Source organism: Etheostoma cragini, chromosome 3 (genome assembly GCF_013103735.1).
Source record: "Etheostoma cragini isolate CJK2018 chromosome 3, CSU_Ecrag_1.0, whole genome shotgun sequence".
In the NCBI taxonomy this organism is placed as follows: Eukaryota; Metazoa; Chordata; class Actinopteri; order Perciformes; family Percidae; genus Etheostoma; species Etheostoma cragini.
In genome coordinates, this window is record NC_048409.1 from 11,009,667 (window position 1) to 11,030,004 (window position 20,338).

The window sequence follows — 20,338 nt, forward strand, 5'->3', positions numbered from 1 at the left end:
ACATACTCATAACACAAGAATAATCCTTCCATCAGGCTAAAGTAGAGCTGCAGCTAATGACTAGTTTCTTGATTGGTCAAAAGTCTGGGAAATGTCAGAAAAAAAGCTTTTTTAAATGCCCGTTTCAATTTCCTTAAGCCTGAGATGACAGCTTTATAGTGCTTTGTCCAAAATACAAACAACGAACTTTTATTTAACAACAAAGGCAGGAAATCATCACTTATCTTTGACTAAATTTCCAATAGGTTTCTTGATTATTTAACGATTTTGGTCTGTCAGAAAATAGAAAAACATCTTAATATTTTACAATAAGAATATTTTATCTAGTAGAACTAACAGTTCAGAGCCCAAAAATGTTCTGTTTAAAATTAGATGTTTACAAATAAAAGCATCACATCTTGTGTATGTGTGTGTGTCTGTGTGTGTGTATATATATATATGTGTATATATATATATACACACACACACATATATATATATATATATATAAATGTATATACGTATATGTATATATTTGAGAGCTGGAATAATTAAAGAGAATTTTTGCTTTTTTATAAAAAAAAAAAGTATTCAAAAGAAATGTTGATCAACTAATTGAATAATGGACTACTCATATAATCTAGAGATTAATCCATAAATCATTTCAGCTATAGACAGTTGTCTACATTACCTTTTTGCTTTCTCCAATATTCAAGACAACAAGAAGCATGTAAAAAAAAGCCTGTCTCGGCTACTTATTATTCACAGTGACTCACTACTCCTGTTTCATAATGAGCTTTGTCATTGAAATGTAATGTGTTGTCAGTGTAGTTGGTGGTCAGTTAGTCATTTACTCAGTTGGTATACACATTTGTTGTGATGTATTCAAAATATGAAACAAATAATAATGAAAGCCTGGTGGTCACAGCATGCTCAGTCTTCCCACCACCGACTGTAGACATACAGTCCTCATTAGAACCGCCTCTGGTGGCTGACTGAGCACACACACACACACACACACACACACACAGATACACACACATGCACTCCCTGGCCTTCCACATCAGTTCCTCCCTGTCAGAGCGAGCTCATTACCGCCAGATTCTGGCCCTCACACTGAGCCAACCTGCTTTGCTATGCAATGTTTTTACACTGGCACAAAATGTCAGCTCGCTAAAAGCATCTGTGCTCCCGTTCTTCCTGCTGAGAAGGAGAGGGAGGCAGAATAAAAAGAGAGGCAAGGAGGAGGATGATGGAGAAATGTGATGAAAAGAAAGCAAACGTAGTTACACTGAAAGGTCGGAGAGAGAGGACGGAGGGAGGGATGGCAAGGAGGCTAAAAAGAAGAGAGGGCAAGCTGTTTGTCAGAGAAAGGGAGGAGGCGTCACGGCATGACTGAGAATCATGTTTTTTTTCCATGAGCTGTACAGAGTGTTACGAGGAACTTACCACCTACAGTATCATTTCCAACTCTCTCTGTATCCCACTAATAGCCGAGGGATCCACCATGTTATCGACTGTGTTAACAGTGACTTATGATTAGGCATTCATTATTTATGTTTGCAACTATAATTATGCCCACACAGCAGAGTTAAACACACAGTATCACATGAGTGGTGTTTTGATATGCAGGATGAGAGAAGGAAAACGAGGATGAGATGAGCTGCTCCAGTGCTCGGTGCTGTCAAAGTTTGGCATTAGAATCAGCATCCAGACGTTGTTTAGCCGAAAGACACTTGTCTTTTAGTTTTTAGATTTCCACCCAGACAAATATACTCTTAATGGTAGCAGTGTGCGGGAGGCTTAACTGCAGTCTGCCTGTCTGTTTGTCTCTCGTTAATTATCTTTGTTTTGAATCTTCTTTGTGCTGATAAATCCTAAAATAAAATGTTGTGCTATTTAAGATGGTTAATACTCATATCATCATTTCATCAGGAGCCTCACACTATACAGTCAGAGTAGCGTCTGGTATATTTATTTTCTAGTGTGAATAAAGAGGTTCTGTCTTGGTCTTCACCTCTTCCGTTACTCAGATTGTAACCTTGACAACCGCATGAAGGTCAGCAGTGGGGGGGGGGGGGGGGGGGGGGGGGGGGGGGGGGGGGGGGGGGGGGGGGGGGGGTGTCAACGAAATGACTGCTGCCATGGTGATAGTAGACAGAAAAGAAAAAGGGTTGCTGTGGCTTCTTTTATCAAAGCAAGGCAAAGTTTGTTTTTCTCCTGGGTATTTGTGCACCTGCCTTAATGCATCGAAAAGACAAATCAGTGCTATGCGTCTGTATCCAAAAGGGTGAAGCATCAGGCTTTAATGTGTCTAAAGATCTTAAGATCTTAAGGATTGGTTTTGAAAGCTACAAGTAAGGTGTGTGGGGGGGGGGAGTTTTAGACAATGTTGGATTGAAAAAGCACTTCTTCTGACGCATACTAACATCTTAAGAGAAACTCTAAGTTACACTTACGTTTCAGATATTTAAGAAACTCCTCATTAGGTTATGGAAATTAGCAGGTTGATACACATGTGATTGTGCTGTGTTGTCAAACAAAACACTTTAAGTCACCAGTTTTTTGACTTGCCTTGAGATCTTAATTTCAAGCCCTTGCCGATGACTAGAGGGCATCTATTGGCTGATGTACACGCAAACACATATCGAAACTTAACATATCCAGCTGAAAAACAGTAACACATACACACTGAGAGAAAATTCAGGATCCCTTGACTTGCTATATGTATGACTCCCTTCACCAGCCACTGTTTTTTATCTCTCTGCTATTTCTCGCTTGGCTTTACTGTGTTTCCCCTGCTTACTGTATGCCTGTAAACTCAGCAGAAGCTTAAGCTTTTACGAGGCCCCGTTAGTAGCTTTCACAGTAAGAAAGACAAGTTGATCACCGGCCAATGTTATGCACAGATAATTATATCCAAGGTTAGCGTGACATGATGGGCACTGTTCCAGTTTGCCCCAGATGGGTACCGCGCAGAATGCCAAACCCGAGCCAGTGATGTGCAGCAGAGAGATCAGAGCAGGGATCTCATCGATCCACTTCCAAGTCATTAAACCCAAGATTGGTCTTATCGAGCAAAGCAGCGTCACCCAACAGAGATCAATACTGGATAGAGAGATCTGGCCTGAAGGGAGGGATGAGATAACAGGAGGTGTGTGTAGCTAGCTCCCGTGCCAAAAAAAGACAAAAGGAAAGCTGAAATAGATGTATGATTTAAATGCGTCAGGATGTGACACTCCCCACAAAGCTGTTCCACCACTTTCACAGGAGTGTTGACAGCGCAAGAAAATGAATGCTCGGCGCCTGGGTAGCTGGCTATACTATGACTATGACTTTTTTCAAAAATATTTACATACTATTCTATGTCTTTTTTTTCAAAATTTCCAACATGCTAGACTATGATTTTTTTCCGATTTACAATACTGGGAGTTTTTTTCAAAAACTTTTGACAGAATTTGCTATGACTTTTTTTGACATGCTATACAATGACTTTTTTCAAAATACTATCCTATGAAATTTTTAGACATGGCATACTTTTTTCAACACGCACGCCCATAAATAAAGGTTTACTGCGGCCCTTTGCTGCATGTCATTCACCCCTCTCTCTCTTCCCATTCTCAGTCTTCAGCTGTCCCGTATGAATAAAGGCCAAAGAATGCTCCCCGAAAAATATCTTAAAAAAGAAAAGAAATGCTGCGCTTAGAGATCTGGAAACCAAACCAAACAACAAAAGGTGTCTTTAGTGCTGAAATGATCAGTTGGTTTACCAGTTAGTCTTGGTTGTAATTTAAGGCTGTAATAAAGTTGACTTGACTTGACTAAATGATCAATCAGTTAATTGCTAAATAATCTACATATTATGCAATGGTGCCCCAATGCAAAGACCTCGATGAGCAGCCCGTTTACATCTCAGTGCGATCAAAACAAAAGACAAATCAGAGAACAAAGAACATTAAGGGGAAGAGGCCAGGACAGAGGAATGAATGAAGAGATTATCTGAGTAGGTTGGCCTGTGTGTGGATTATAGTCCGGCCATCTGCCACTATGGGATTGTAATCCTACAAAGAGACAGGCAGAGAATGAGGGGACGATGTACATGCAAAACCCATGTACTCTAAATACCTTTACACAGTGAGGCAAAGATAAAAAGAAACTCAGACATCAGTGAGCGACGCACCTTTGACCAAATAAAAGTGTTTATACTGGCTAAATGTTAGATTAAATTGAGAATAAGCAGCCAAATACCATCTTTTACACTTGACATTTTCTAACACTTTGATCCCCGGCTCTGTTTAAGTGTGAGTCTAAAGTATTGCAGCATCCTATCTTTAATCCATGCAGCTCATATAAGGATTGAGCTAGAGGTTAAAGGAGAAAAGTCACTCCTCTGCCCTTCTCTTCCTCTCTATCTGTGTCTCTCTGTCTGGCATGACTCCATATGAACCGGCAGAATGACATTCTAACCCTGACCCACGCCAACCTCTCCCTCCCTCCCTCCCTCCCTCCCTCCCTCTTCCACCATCCCCTTTCCCCACTGGCCGAGTCTGCATACACTCAGACCAACAGCTCCTCCCCGTTTCCAGTCCGAACAAGATAGAGAAAGGCGAGCGGGAGTGTCCTCTGCTTTTCACTGCTCCCCTCCCTCTCTCTTTTTCTCTCTCTCTCTCTCCCGTTCTCACACCCCTCCTCCAGTCTCTCAGCTTTGGGTGAAGCAAGCGATCAGACTCTGTCCTTCTCTCTTAGAAAACAGACAGACGAGAAAACAGTCAGAAAACAGAGATAAAAAGCAGAGGGTGAAAACTCAACTGAAGGAGAGGCAAGCAGCAGGACTGATCTTTTTGATCAAGGACTGGGTGGGATCCTCTCCTCTTCCCTCCTCTCCGCCGGAATACTACAGCAGGGCTGGGAATCTTATCCCAGTCCCGCTCCTGTCCTCCCAGCTAAGCCAACTCTGCTTTAGGATGCTGTGAAGGATGGTCCACCAGGAAAACTGTTCTCACCAGGTAGTTCTCAGAGCTACATGACACATCACATTAGTTTTGTTTAATTGCCAATTTCTTTGCCACTACGACAGACACAAGTCTGTCTGAAGTTGATGTTGTCTCCGCTGATTATACAAATGTGTTTTTTTACCTCAGTGCAGTTTATTGTAAATCCGTGAATGTCATGTTAAAACTAGGACATTGTTACTCTTGCTGAGATGTAAGAGTATTTGTCTGTCTTTTGTGGTTACGTGATTGTGTTTTGAATCTGATGGCTGGCTGGTTGCTAAGAGAGCACTTGACTCAAGGGAATAATGTCGTACCTCCCCTCCACCTCCTCATCATCCAGCCTCATCAATTCATGTCAAGGAGGCATGAGGTACGCATGTAACTACAAGTTTATTGTGTCATGACTGAAATGTATTCTGCGCTGTGAGTTTCATGTAGGAGAGTGTGTGGTGCGCACAACAAAGTAAAAAAGAGAAGTTAAATGTGAATACTTGCTTGGAGGGTTGTGTATATGTGTGTGTGCATGTTTATTAGTGGGTCTGAGACATGTGACAGCAGTGTCCCGATTTATCCAACCAGGAATGGGGAGGAGTGAATGAGTTATCGTTAAAGGAAAGCAAGTGCATCACATCTGCTTCTCTATAACCAGCTCTGCTTGGGAAGAAAGTCTGCAATGCAGTGGAGATGGAAAGTGGGAACAAGCAGAGGGGTAGATGAAAGGCAAGAGAGATGAGCTGAATATGCTGGGGGGGGAGAGAGAATTGAGGGGGAAAGATGGAGGTTCTTTGATGGGGAAAAGCAAGTGTAGAACCAGGAAGCGATGCGTGAAAAACTGCAGAGGAAGTGATGATCACAAAACATGAGGGTCTTGTGAGATGTATCTTGTGGGTGCACAGCGAGTTTTTTTAACATGGGAATTGACATGAAAACTTCAGAGTCAAAACTCTATCCTACAACATTTCTTTTAGGTTTAAATAGAGAAGCATTTTGGTGTACGCAATGAAAAAAAAAGTGATTGATCTAGCTACTAGATCAATCACTTTTTTTGCATGCCTGCCTTTAGGATTTTGCTGTTAAAAAACCTCAAAAAGACTCATCTGACAAAGCATTTTAATCTTTGTGCAAGTTTCACATATTTGGATTTGCATTACATGAGAGTAGATTTGTGCTTTTGAGGGTGCAGTTGTGTAACAGGATAAGGATATCCTGCCATGTTTTGTGGCAGATAAAAGCTAGATCGAGCAACAGAAGGATTGCAAGATGGAGGGAAGGAGCGGCAGATAACCTAAGAAAAGCCAACGGGCTAGTGGAGACAGCAGGTGGAAGGCAGAGAGGTCAAATAGTATCGGAAAAAGTATTGATAATACAAGCTGAGCCAAAAGAAGAGAGAAGTGTGTAGAAGGAGAGAAATGATAATAGCTCATGTCTTTCTGAGGCAACTGAGATGATTATACAGGAAAGGGAGGATGGAAAAGATAAATGACATCAGTTTAACATAAGGAATTGAAATTTAGGGAGTTGTTGAAAAGAAGTTTCTTGACTAAGGAGGGAGAGAAATGAAGGGAGATGGCTTTAATGCAAGGGATGTATTAGAAAAGAGAGATGGAGCAAAGGAGATAATGAATGAGAGTGGTAAGCGGAACTGAGGGTTCAGGCTCTGATAGGAGCGACTCTCTAGAGGCCCCTCAATTAGACCCGTAACCTGGCAACCAGCAGGCAGACAGCGCCCCCTCACACACATAAAACACACACACACACACACACATGGACATGGAGGGATGGAAAGAAGCGAAGCTCGATGGGGGATAGAACAGAGGAATGGTAGAGGAAATGGAGGAGTTTAATGAAGGGATAAAATGGACAAGGAGTAAACAGATTAAGTGGAAAAAGAGGGCGGTAGGCAGGGTGTTGTCCTCTGTCTTATGGAACAGTCCATGTCTTGGGGCCATGTCTGCTTTGGTTAACAGCATCATGGCTTTTCTCTGCTTTAATTAAGATGTGATCCTCATCATTCTGTCTTTGGCTGCTGCAAAGAGGAGAGAAAAGACAGAGAAGGGCACAGAAAAGAAACATAGAAAGCATCTGTCCTTCCCTGTTTGCCCACCCCACAATGTTTGAGGCAAGCTCTCACTTATTGTTGGAAACCATTAGCCAATTAAGTCACAGGCTGACCCCTGGAGAACCAATAAAGCGACCATTTGACCTCCATCGATTTAAGCCATATCACTTTTAAACCATGAGGCCAAAAACATTAGATCCCAAGTGTAACAAATCATCTACGGCAGCTATCCCCTTCATCTTGACGATGCTCTTCATTTTTATAAAGTGCTTAGGTGATCCAAAAGCTCGTTTACTAGACGCCGAGGTCTCGATATGTCATCCTGTTTTCAGATTCTCATTTAAATCTATAAATCAGCAGCAGAACCAGCAAGGTGAAGGGTGATGGTGAGATTCATCAGCTTGGCCACAGTGTGTCATCCCGGCTCGTAGGAATACTGTCAGCTTGCCAAGGCCTCAGGAACTCTGAGAGATCGTCGAAATCCTGTCACATCTCTGTATTTGTGAGGTTGGATGTGTATTTATGTTACGCACATGTGTATACAACGTCGTGCAGTTTATCATGCTTGACTGGATAGAGGTGAAGGAGAGCTCTGGTGTCTGTGAAACAGCACACAAGGTGTGGCCTGGTGAATTATAAATGAGGACTTGCAGTACACGAGATACCACTGATGGATCATGCTGGAATAACAAAATTGATCAATACGGCCGGATGAAACCTAAAATTATGGAAATACTGACATTATAAATTATTCTTGTTTGCCAGGAAGTAGTTCATAGCATTTAGCTCCACCTGAAACCACAAATCGCTGTGCTTTGCTTGCTTTGCTGTGCAGCGAGCCTGTTTTTTGTTCAAGACAAGACTATACTTTGTCCTAATATTATATACTATTTGCCAAAACTTCAGCCCCTCGAACACTGGCCTCTGTGTGAATTTGCGGTCTTCCCGGTGGGTCGCCCCGTGCTCCTTTTGCAGCCCAATTTGTTTGGAACACAAAGCATCGCCATGGAGAAATTCTCACCACGTTGCTACAGCAGCAGCCCCAGTCTTTTTCCTCCTCTTTCCAAAATAAGATCAAATTAGAGTCTGTAGCACATTCCTTGCATGAATGTCAGTACTTGTGATCCGGCATCAAAAATCCCACAAGCATAGACAAGGATAAGAAGGATACAAAAACCCTTAGTGGGGCTGATAAAAAAGAGCGATCACAGGTTCAGGTGCATTTGTATCAAACAAATGCATGCTCACATTTACACACACACACACACACACACATGTGCACACACACACACACACACACACACAAAGCCACAAGGCCTTGGATCCCAGGCCTACAGGAGGTGCCAGGAACCCTCTCTCCCACAGTCACCCTCTGTTCACTTGGAACAATAAGCCATTCTGTGTATGTATGTCTGTCTTTCTTGCTGTCTCTCTCTCTCTCACTTGCTTGCTCGCTCTCTCAGCCCGACAAGTCAAGCAACAGAGGTGTGTGAGCGTGCGTGTGTGCGTGTGTGCGTGCCTGCGTGCGTGAGTGCGTGTGTGTGCAGATAAAATTATCCCCAGTCTTTGGCTTGAACTCGGATTTAGTCTGTGTGTGTTTGTAGATTCCCATTGCCAGTGTCCTGTGCATTGTTAACCCTGGCAACCACTCCCTCTCCACCTTTTATCCCATTTGAATCAGCACTGACTTCACCTCCACTATGAAGTCAGCCTCAGTAATGAGACTCAGCGGGGCAGACTCTGCCCCACCCTTCAGCTGCAAACAGGGCACCCTCGCTCGCAACCAATACCCGTTTAATTGGCACATACATGGAGTGTGTGTGTGTGTATATGTGTGTGTGTGGGGGCGGGGGGGTAATGTCTGCCGCAGTCCAGTGTGGGTGGATGCAGGAGACAACCAGTCAATTCACTACTCTACCCATAATCCTTAGGGATCAACACTGAATTAAACCCACTTCCTATTTATGTGTGTGTGTGTGTGTGTGTGTGTGTGTGTGTGTGTGTGTGTGTGTGTGTGTGTGTGTGTGTGTGTGTGTGTGTGTGTGTGTGTGTGTGTGTGTTTGTGTTCAAACGCTCTTTGATTTTATCATGCAAATGCATTATTCTCCCAAATGTCTTCATCTGATTTTCTTTTCTCGTGTTCTCTCTCTGCAAAGAGTTTCTATGTGACTCATATTCAGCCTCGATTGACGTTTTTCTTTCTCCTCTTATCTCTCCTGTATAGATGTAGCATGTTGTCCATGGCTGGCTATTTTATTTCTCATCTGATATCCCTGTTTTCCCATTAGCTCCCTGACTCTGTAGTATGATTCATCCTCTGACTCAGTCTGCGGCGGGAGGATTAATGCTTAAAAGAAAGACACAGGATCCAACTTCTAACAACATTTTGGTCTGCTTAAGGTCGGGGTTCAAGTTTTGTGAATTTCTCCAAGGCTTATGCGAGTTCTCTTGTTTCCGTTTAGTAGTCATATTTCCAGTTATAGTGCATTTGTCATTACAACTATGCGGCAAGCAGGATAAGAATGATAAATCTGCAAAGCTTCTCTATATTGGTGCCAATGTAATACCTGTGTTTTAGTACCAATACCAGAACAACATGGATTGAGTACCTTACATTTAGTAATCCCAATTTTTTTTTCATTTATCAAAATAAAAACAACTACTGAAATGCATCAGTGTCTAATTTTCCTTAACACAAACTGTCAGAATTGCCTAAATAAAATACTCAATCAATCAAGAAAATTAACCATTATTAAATTATAATCATCAGTATCAATCCTACACTAATGGGCATACCTTTTAATCATCACATAGTAAAAACATAATGGGGTTATGTTTTTACTTTTTTTTGTTTTAGTGTTTTCCGAGTAAATTCTGAGTTTATTTCCACTTATACACTGTAAAGTTTTTCATTTTTGTGTGTAACCAGTTGATGTTTTGTGTGAAGTCATTTTCCCCTGCAGAGCGATCTCGCAGCCATATGTGGACATAATTTTATGTCTGGGCGGCTATGACAAATATATGAGTCACGGGTCGATAACGTCTTGCTAAGATGAGGTCATTACACACTGTGGAGAGCTCAGATTGAAAATGTAAGTCACTGATACAAGGCACACACAATGTCTGTGTATCTGAGTGAGTGACTTTGTGTGTACATGTCTGTGTGCCAGACTAATGGTCCATTGTGCTCTGTCAGGGTTTATTTAGCTGGCCAGGGGTGTGGGGCTGCTGGCTTTGGAGTCCAAACAGGGCACTATTTTTACCTTAGCAGGAAGGGAGCCCATCGCCTCCTGTTCCATATACACACACACTTTCACATTTTATTTTGCCTCAAATATTTAGGCTAATCTGAACATTTTAAGTTAATCTCTCATTCACAAACATACAAAGAATTGTAAGCAATTCTAGATAAGAGGGTTAGGAAGCTTAAAGGGAAAAATTCAGAAAGGAATCCTGGGCATAACAGAAGGCCAATACATATAGACAGAGAGAGATAGTGTCCAGGAGAGGCCCCAGACACAGCAGGATTCATCTAAACACACAGACACATGGACACACTTAACACAAGTACAATGCCGTAAACACACACACACACACACACACACTCTGGCTATCCCATGGCTGAGGTGTCCCTTTCCAAACTGGTTGCGAGCAGCTGCTGTCCTCACGCCAGGGTGTGAAAACAGAAAAAAACACCAGTGTGAGTTTCACCCTCTCTCTCCCTTTTGCTCGGTCTGCCTGTGCGAGGCCGCCCTGACCAAAGGGTGGAAGGCGGGGAGGGTCTTAAGGGGCCTTACCTATGACCACTGTGCTTTCACAGTCCTGTGGGTGAGGCAGAGGAGTGGAGTAGTCAGAAAGTGCAGGGAAGTGAAAGAAAAACAGTGTCACAACATGTAAGAGAAAGACGAGGAGAAGCCACCAGTGAAGGAGTGGATGTTGTGTGTGTGTGTGTGTGTGTGTGTGTGTGTGTGTTGGACCATGGCAGGGTTGAGCTGGCTGGGAATATGATTTGTACTGACTGACTGGGCTAAACCTCAAGAGTCAGCCTGGACTAACCTACTGACTGGGGAGTAGAGAGGAAAAGACAGCAAGAAAGGAGGGAGGACAGGATGAAGGAGACGCTGGATAATATGGATGGATGTAGTGGAATGGATGATGTCATCAGGCGAACGTCCGGTCTCTACCTCAATGATGACTACAAAGAGGTAAAGGACCATGTTGTGTCTCATTCCATGCTTATAAGTCCAATTAATTGGAAGGAATGAGTGCTCGGCAAAACTACTGGAAAACTCTTTGTGGTGAAATAGAGGTGGAATGTTTTTGGGCATGCATGTGATGTGACTATTTGATGGTTTGCTCTTAAACTATGTGAACACACACATGTACAGCTAGTTTTGTTTGGCATTTTAGACACACTTATTGCCAAGAGTTAGATAAGAAGAAGGACCAAAATATGAAGTTAAAGCTGCATAAACTGCATATAACTGAACAGACAGATATGAATGCAGTATCAATCTAACTCGTGGCAATAAAAGTGAATAAGGGTCTTTCTCGAGATTACTTTACAAGGGTTTTGCTTGTTGTGTGTAGCTATGTGACACAGGCCAAAGACTGAGGCTGACGTAATGCTTAAAGTTTGGGTATTAAAGTGCTTAGATATTTTGGGCAAAGCTATGACATAATAGTGTGAGTAACCAGGCGTTTATCCTTGACTCTGCTTCAGTCTTTGGGAGAGAAAAAAAAACTGATTTCTCCAGTGAATTTTTTCCCACAAATCGCTGGTCTGGCTTTCTCGCAGAGAGAAAGCTCAAATGTCACTTGGAGATCCATTGTCCTATCTAAACCCACTTCATGCTCCCCATCTCTCCTTTCTCCCTTTGTCATTTTCCCCCCCTTTTCTTTTTATTTCATCCCACCATAACCCTCCCCCACCACCACCAAACACACACACACACACACACACACACACACACACACACACACGTACAGCCTTCTACCTTCTTGCTGAGTTGTTCTATCCCAATCTGACTGACAGGAACAGCCTTGCACTGACCTGAGGCTGAACTGTATGAGATGTCAGAGGTCAGGGATGGAATGTTGCACTGCCTGGACAGACAGGTCTCCGATAGCACGAAAAGAGAAGACGGACTCACACACAGGATGTAGAATTTAAACGTGTGGAATAGTTGGACATATCCCTCCTGTTTCCAATCTTTACTCTAAACTAAGCTCACCTGCTGCTGTCTGTTGTTACATAGTGAGCATAAATGAGTGTGGTATAAACATCTTACTCAAGGCAAGAAAACAAATATGAATATTTCCTTAAACGTCCAACTATACGTTTAAATAGAATATATTTTTACTTTAGACCACATTTGCGTAGACCTGTGAAGTTATTCAGCACAGTCAAAACCCCCTCACACACGGAGAGAGAAGACACAGTGACCTTGTCTCTGTTTGTAGAGCTGTGAGCTCAGCAGCAGCTCACTGCCAGGCCTGGAAAACATATCAGAGTGAAGCTTTTCCAATTCTTCTATACACATGTCATGTTTTTTACTGGTGCTTCACTTAAATCGCCCTTATACTCATAAGAGCTAGGATCTGTGTGTGTGCTTGTGTGTATCGAGGTATCAGCCGGGGAAAAGCCACCGTTGTGCACAACCAGGGAGAGACAAGGAATGGAGAGAAAGAGAATAAAGGAGAAAGAAGTATAAATAAATTAAGAGGTGACACATTTTGAAAGACGTGGTGGCGTACTGTAGGGTAGAAATCTGTAGACATGCAGAGACACATACACACACACACACACACACACACATCCACATTTGCATCTCTTAACCACTAAATAATTTGAGGACACAAGAGCCAGCAATTTAGATGAAGATGCTCTTTGTTAGCGTAGATAATTTAATTCATCTCCCTCCACTAATAAAGATTTTTCAGGGACGATTTGAGGGCTCAAAACTAGCACCCTGTTGCCATTGGCAGCGCTAAATCACCCTCGAGGTCTGTCAAATGAATGGTTGCAGGGCAGAGTGGAGGAGAAAATGTCTTTGTCAATGAGATGTTTTTCAGTAGAGGAAATTACTTGGTGAATTTCAGGGAAAACACAAATTAGCCCAATTGTGTTCCTCCCAATCTAATTTGGACGGGGACGGCTCTGGTGCTCAAGGCCAGGAAATGAGGGAGGTGGTTGGGACTGTCACTCATTTTCTCTCTCTCTCTCTCTCTCTCTTTCTCTCTCTCTCTCTCTCTCTCTCTCTCTCTCTCTCTCTCTCTCTAGTCCCCTTCCCACATGCATCCTGAAATGTTAATGCAATGGAACCAGCAATTTTTCTGTCATCATCATCATCATCAGCGGCTCTGAGAATTCCGTTACTTTTAAGGTTTTAAGGTTTAGATGATAGCACATCAAATCCATGATGACAAGAAGATAAGGTAGAAGAAGAGCTATTGGGACAGTATGGATGAGTGAGGAGTTGGGTAGAAAAGGAATGAGAGGCAGGAGCATGTATTTACTACCCAATTGGCACCTCCACCCCTTCAGTGGCATCTTCCACACCTTTGTTAATGGTTTATGGGGCTTCCATGATGACTGATTTACCACACTAGGCCCACCCAGACACACACACACACACACACACACACACACACACACACACACACACACACACACACAAGCACTCAACGCCAACATGCTGTATAAACAGATGACAGGAAGTTTTGTTGTCAGACAGGAGTGAGATACAGAGACAATGTCCTGCCTGCTAACCCATCTGCAGGGCAGTGATCACTTTTGACTAGAGGAGGCGCTTGATTCCTCTTGTATTATCAAAGTGAAGTGCTGCCGTTGATTTTACCTAGGGCAGTGCATCCTGACTATGCTCACTGTCAATGCAGTCCAGTTGCTAAGTTTGTAATTCAGAGTTCAAATCAAATCGTTGTTTAATCGATTTGTCGATCAACAGAAATTAATTGGCAACTATTTTGATTACAGTTTGAGTCATTTTTAAGACCAACGCCAATCATTTGCTTCTTTAGTGTGAGGATTTGTTGCTTTTCTCTGTTTTACATATAAGTAAACTAAATATCTCAGGGTGTTGGATGTTGGTTGAAAAAAACAAGACATTTAAAGACATCACCTTGGGAAGACAAACTTGTTTTCGACACTTTTTAGACTAAACAATTAATAAATAATTTGCAAAAATCAGCAGATAGATCAATAATTAAAATATTTTTTAGTTACAGCCCTAGTGGGATGGACCAATTATCAATCTAATCAATGATAGAAGCAATACATTTCACCCTGACTTTCATAGCTCACAGTATGTAAAGGGTTAAACCAAGCATTAATAGTGCTGTGTTGAACCAGCTCTTATCACTGCATGTCAGTAGCCTTGTATGTAAAGCATGTCCTTGTGTGGGTTAATGTTATCCAAAATGGCAGTGTATGAATAGTTGTTCATTTTAAGTCATTGTAGCACATATGCTCTGTGTTCAAATATATTTAAACAACTCTTAACTCTCATTACTGGAGGTAAAAGGTAAAAAGTAAAACGTTTTTCAGATTATTTGTTTTTATTTTGGTTAGGCTATGGAACCTAATGACCGTTCAGATAGTTAATTAACGAGTTATTAACTATGGCTGAAGATGTAACCCTGATTATCCAAGTTATTCCAATCTCTAAGTTAAGTTATCAGAAAGTCTTCCAGTGTGAGAATTCACTTTTGTATTTGGAGGGAGTTTGTTAAACCACTTTGTCTTTACATTACATTCAATTACATTTTATTTATATAGCGCCAAATCACAACAACAGCTATCTCATTGCGCTTTTCATAAAAGAGCTAGACCGTACTCTGTGATGTTATTTACAGAAACCCAACAATTTTTGCATCTTTACATCAGCACACATTCCTCTAGCAGAGAGTGTGTGTGGTCTTGCATTCACCCACACTTTGTGATCCTGTGTGTGTGTGTTAGTGTGTGTGTGTGTGTGTGTGCTGGCAGTGCCAAGTGTGTCTTGCGGGCTCTTGTGTGGAGTGGGATTATGTTAATTTGTCCTTGGTGTAGGCACTCTCACCAACGCCTGCACGCTATTGTCAGGAGAGACAGAAAGAGAGAGAGGAAAGGAGAGAGCGAAGGAGTTGAGAAAACGAGTGGGAGAGAGGTGAAGCTGTGATAAGCAATTTGGAGTGGGTAGAACAGAATGAACAGCAGAGAAGAAAGGCCTGAGGCTGATGGAGGGAAGCGGAGATGGAAGGAGATGAGTGAAAACAGGGATGATGAGAAAGAGAAAAAAAACAAATGACTGGTAAGGTTGAATCAGATGAGTTAAGAAAACGTGGGAATGTGAGTAACAAAGGTGGAAGATGAGTGGAGGAGTTAGTGAAGAGGGGCAATAGTGGGAAAGAGACAGAGCAAAAGAGTGAGGATTGCTCAACACCGTATATATGATTTTTTGGTAATTTTGCCTTTATTTAATAGTGAGTGGAGATACAGAGCAGAAATTTGGGTGAAGGTAGAGACAGAGAGGGCAATGCCGTTCCAGGTCATGGATCTTGCGGATACATGGTATACTTCTTCATCCATTAGGCCATCACACACCCCTCATAAGCTTTTTGAACCTTCAAATCTAAAAGATTTAAACTTGTGGTTCCAGACCTTGGGTTCATGGCCCTTCAAGGTGTCCAAGTCACTCTGTGTCTGAGCTTTTGCAAAAACGGTCTTTAATAATCTGGGTTCTAATGCGTCCATGCAGCCGTATGTGAGTGCTACAGAAAATGTAATTTCCATTCCCATTTTATTAGAAATGGAGTCGCTCATTAGTTTGCATCTCATTTTGATGTGTTTACCTGCTATCAGCAACGACAAGACATCCTATGTGGACTGGTGTGTGTGAAGTTCTGCCAAATCTGAAGCTGCGCTGAGTTAGGAATTCCGGATTGGGAAGAGACCCTGGAATTGTGTAATGTTTGGATTCTAGAAGATTTAAGCATGTGTGAAATGGCTATAACTGCTCTTCCTCGGAGTTTACCATACATAAACCTAATCCTCTTTTACTACCAAAATACGGATCGTGGATAAGTAGCTGGAGAGATGCCAGTTCACCTTCTGGCCACTGTCAAGCTACTCTTGAGCAAGGCCCTGTACCCCCCTTCAACCAATCAGCCCCCTCACTTTGACATTTCTCCACTTGTGCATGATTAGGTTCTGAGCGTGTGTGTGTGAGTGTGTGTGTGTGTGTGTGTGTGTGTTTTACAGGAATGTAATGTAGTGATTTCTAACGAACAGAGTGTATTAATGTATCATTTTATTAAATAAAAAGTAGTAAAAAAATACAACCTAATGTGTGTGTCTGTGTGTTAGTGTGTGTGTGTCTGTGAGTGTGTGTGTGTGTGTGTGTGTGTGTCTGTGAGTGTGTGTGTGTGTGTGTGTGTGTGTGTGTGTGTGTGTGTGGTCCAGGTTAAGCTACATTTGTGGGGACCAACAACTGTGAATACAGTATACTTATGGGGACCTGACAGCTTTGTGGGGACAAAATGCTGGTCCCCATAACGTTAAAGGGCTTTTTGTGGACTTGGTTTTAGGAGTAGGGTTAGAGTTAGGTTATGGTTAGGGTAAGGGTAAGGGATAAGGTTAGGCATTTAGGTTTGATGGTTAAGGTTAGGGTAAGGGGCTAGGGAATGCATTATGTCAATGACTGGTCCCCACAAAGATAGCCAGTGTGAAAGTGTGTGTGTGTGTGTGTGTGTTTGTGTGTGTTCTCTAAGACAACAGCACCACCTGCTTGTGACTTCTGATAATGTCAGCTTGTTATGATCCCTGCTCAGATATGTTTTCTTTTCTTTTTGTCAGCACTTCAGCTGACTCCACACTTTGTATCAGAGCTTGTTAGAATAACACTGAAACTCCTTTTTCTCATTAAGAGGAGGCCGATGCTATCAAAATGCTTGCACCTGTGTTTTAGACTGTCAAAAAGTGCTCAGGGCAACGGAGCTTCTATTTGTACATGCAGCCGGTCATGTGGGGGGAAAGTAAGGATTTAGGCTGATGCCAGAAAGCTATAGATAGGTACCTGGTGTTTGAGGTGCCATGACAACAAGCATCCAGCTTGTAGGGTCTTTAAGCATGACTCTGACCTCAATGTGAAACTACAAAATAATTCATGAATAAATTCTCATGTCTCAGCGTATTGTTTTTAATTGTTTGTAATGTTTAAATAAAAACATTTGTTTACAGAAATGATCATAAAAAGCTAACCATATTGTGATAATGTCCTATTGCAGGCCCAAAAAAATGAGAGGGAGTCTATCAGGCAGAAGTTGGCCCTGGGCAGTTTCTTTGACGATGGGCCAGGCATCTACACGAGCTGCAGCAAGAGCGGCAAACCCAGCCTGTCCTCTCGGTAAGAAGACCTTTGTCCTACTTCTTTCTTAAATAATAAACATATGACCGGTGGTTTTCTAATATTTCCTGTGGTCTCATAATTCTCTGAAAAAGGATGTAGCTGAAAGGCGATCAGACACAAAGATGTCGAAGGTGCAAGAATTTTACTGGTAAACAAGAGATAAATATAAACACACAGAAGGGTTTGAATCCGAAAGTCTAGAGTTGCTTTCAAAGGTCCCAGTAAATAAAGGACAAACAGGGAGGAAGTGAATGACAGGAAGCAAAAAGGATTTGGGCAGCGTGAATGAGCAACACACAGTCAGCCCCTGTTGTTCTCACTTCCCAAAAGACCCACACACACATTTACTACCACCTCCTACACGGCACCTTACTGGAACTAGATGTTCTGTAAACACGCCAGTGCTTATTGTATTCCTGTGATTCGCATCACATGGATTTCTCAATATTGTTGCAATAGATTGGCAACTAATTGTCATGCGTAATGTCTCATTGGGGAAATAGTTAAGATGACAGAATTGTGTAAAATATGATATATGCGTCTGCGGTGGCAAAGTCGTAGACACACTGTATTAGAAACCAAATGGATTACTGGATTTTTTTTTAAGCTGATTACTGAATTTAAGAAAAATAAATTCCTCCAGCAAAAGAAAAGCCTGAACACCATCTCCAAGCCACACAATGTATTAGAAAACATACCCTCCTACCTATGTGATGTGTGTATATTTACACCCCTTCAATTTTAAAGAATTTTAAAGATATGTAGCGAGTGAGACAAAAATATAGATGAAAGATAAACTTATAAGTGCTCTCTCACAACAAACTAGGTTTTTGATACTGCCTGTCCTGAAAAAAAATCGACCACTCAGGTCATACTTTAATGGGGACTGATTGGATCAAAGCTGTGTTATCGTTCAGCTCTGTTTGTAATAATTACTGCATTGAATAAACAGATTATTGATCCACTGATCTGTGGATCTCTGATACTCTGCTGCTACGTGGCACAATAACACCCCCACCGGTCCCAGGCATATTGGATCAGACCTACCGGAGGCTTCCTGGATCGATCCGTATTGAAGACAAGAGGGGCGATGATTAAAAACACAGGCCTTCCTTAATGCTATCCTCAGCCGGCCCTTTGCTCTGGTAATGAAGGCGGCTAGCATTTGCCTGGATCTTCTTTCCATTTTTCTTAATAATGTTTTCCCTCTTTAACGAAAAGCGTAGTGAACACAGTTCAGTGTGCATACTCACAGTACTTAGAATCCTTTATCAAGGCAAAGCACTTTGTGGAACTCATCATAATACATAGGTCATATGTATTAGCAGCAGTGCTGTTGACATTGCTGTCAGTTTTTGGCCCTGGTCCGTGTCAAATACTGCAGAAAGAGGCAACATTGAGCTGACTTGACTCTTATATGCATTTATGCAAATAATAACATGTTGCCCCCTGTTGGAATCTGTGTCTTCTTGCAGGCTGCAGAGCGGGATGAACCTACAGATCTGTTTTGTCAATGACAGCGGCAGCGACAAGGACAGCGATGCAGATGACAGCAAGACAGAGACCAGTCTGGACACACCTCTGTCCCCCATGGTAGGCACTGATGTCCACACGTGCACTTTGAAGCCCACGCAGAGTTATTATAGTATTTCGCCGAATTCAAGAATGAAAGAAAATGACTTGAATCTTGGAATCCCAGTGAAATGTGTATTACGATACAGAATACAGGGCTGATGGTGTGAAAGTGTCAAAGATCTGAGTGTGTGAAAGCGAGATTGAGGCAGAACAAGAATGAAAGCAGTGAAACGGGGGAGATATTCATTATGAATCAGAGCGATGATCAGCGTTCCAGATGCTATATGAATGTCTTTGCTCATGTTTTCTGGCCTGTTAACCAATTCATGGGTAGCAAATTAGAGGTGAATTGGAATATGCTCACCATGGCCATGGATGACTGGCCACATTAACCTCCTGTCACCCTGAGACACATTTAACAGAAAGAGAGGGAGAAAGAGAGAATTATCATCTCTTTGCAAGGTTATCAGCCCTCTCCTCACATCCCATTTGATGTACAATGACGTCCCTGTCAGTGTTTAAAATCTACATACAAAAATGCCAAGGATACATTATTAAACATTAATCTTCTGACCAGGTGTCTTATTTATAAACGTGGCGTACGCACAAAATGGGGCATGAAAAACAAACTTGACGGGAGAATGTCTGGTCCGCCACGAAAACTCTGACCCATGCGTACGCACATTTTGGAGACAACGGGAACTGGTGATGCAGATGGTGAAGTGGTGAACTGAAGTCAGACTGCAGAATGTAAATGAGGGAATAAGGATTACTTTCAACATTTTAGAGTATTGATGCCTCACACACGTTTTTTTCTCTCCATATCATCCACGTTATCATGAAGAAAAATCCAGTAGTGTTCGTTGCACTTTTACTGAGTGACAATTATTCCATAAACACCTTGTAAAATCCAACTCAAATCTTAAATCAAAATTCGTTCTTAATGTTTAGATCGCCGCTGTCTCACCGTCATGTTGTCCGCTACAGAGCTCAGGAGGATGAGATGGCCCAACTCCATGGAACACATGGTAGCATACCCTACCATTAGGGTATGCTACCATGTATTCCATACTGTACATGTATCATCAATGTGAAAGTCTGAAAATACAGCCAGTAGTTCTTACACAATTGTTACAGTTAATGTTCTCATTGTCGGTCTAAACTTCAATACTATTGTTGACAAAACCTGCAAAAAGTGTGTTTGCCTTTTACACTTTTGTCTCCAATTGTATGTCTGGGTGGAGGAAACAGTTGATAGTGTACTTCTAGGAAGGTGTGAACAATCAAAAGTTGTTGTAAACAAAAATACTGCAGAGACCCCC

The 20,338-nt window shown here is 42.0% G+C and overlaps 1 protein-coding gene across 5 annotated transcripts in view; it reads left to right on the forward strand.

Moving 5' to 3' along the window:
• schip1 (schwannomin interacting protein 1) overlaps positions 1-20,338 on the forward strand; it is a 209,214-nt gene that overhangs the window by 179,324 nt on the left and 9,552 nt on the right. For 3 of the 5 annotated variants that reach the window (XM_034866919.1, XM_034866921.1, XM_034866920.1), the window contains 2 exons: positions 17,320-17,438; positions 18,917-19,034. In XM_034866919.1, the coding sequence (XP_034722810.1) occupies positions 17,320-17,438; positions 18,917-19,034 (237 nt within the window). Of the gene's footprint in view, positions 1-4,656; positions 4,986-10,834; positions 11,238-17,319; positions 17,439-18,916; positions 19,035-20,338 lie in introns of those variants that run through there. The other 2 variants (XM_034866923.1, XM_034866922.1) reach the window with 2 other exon arrangements.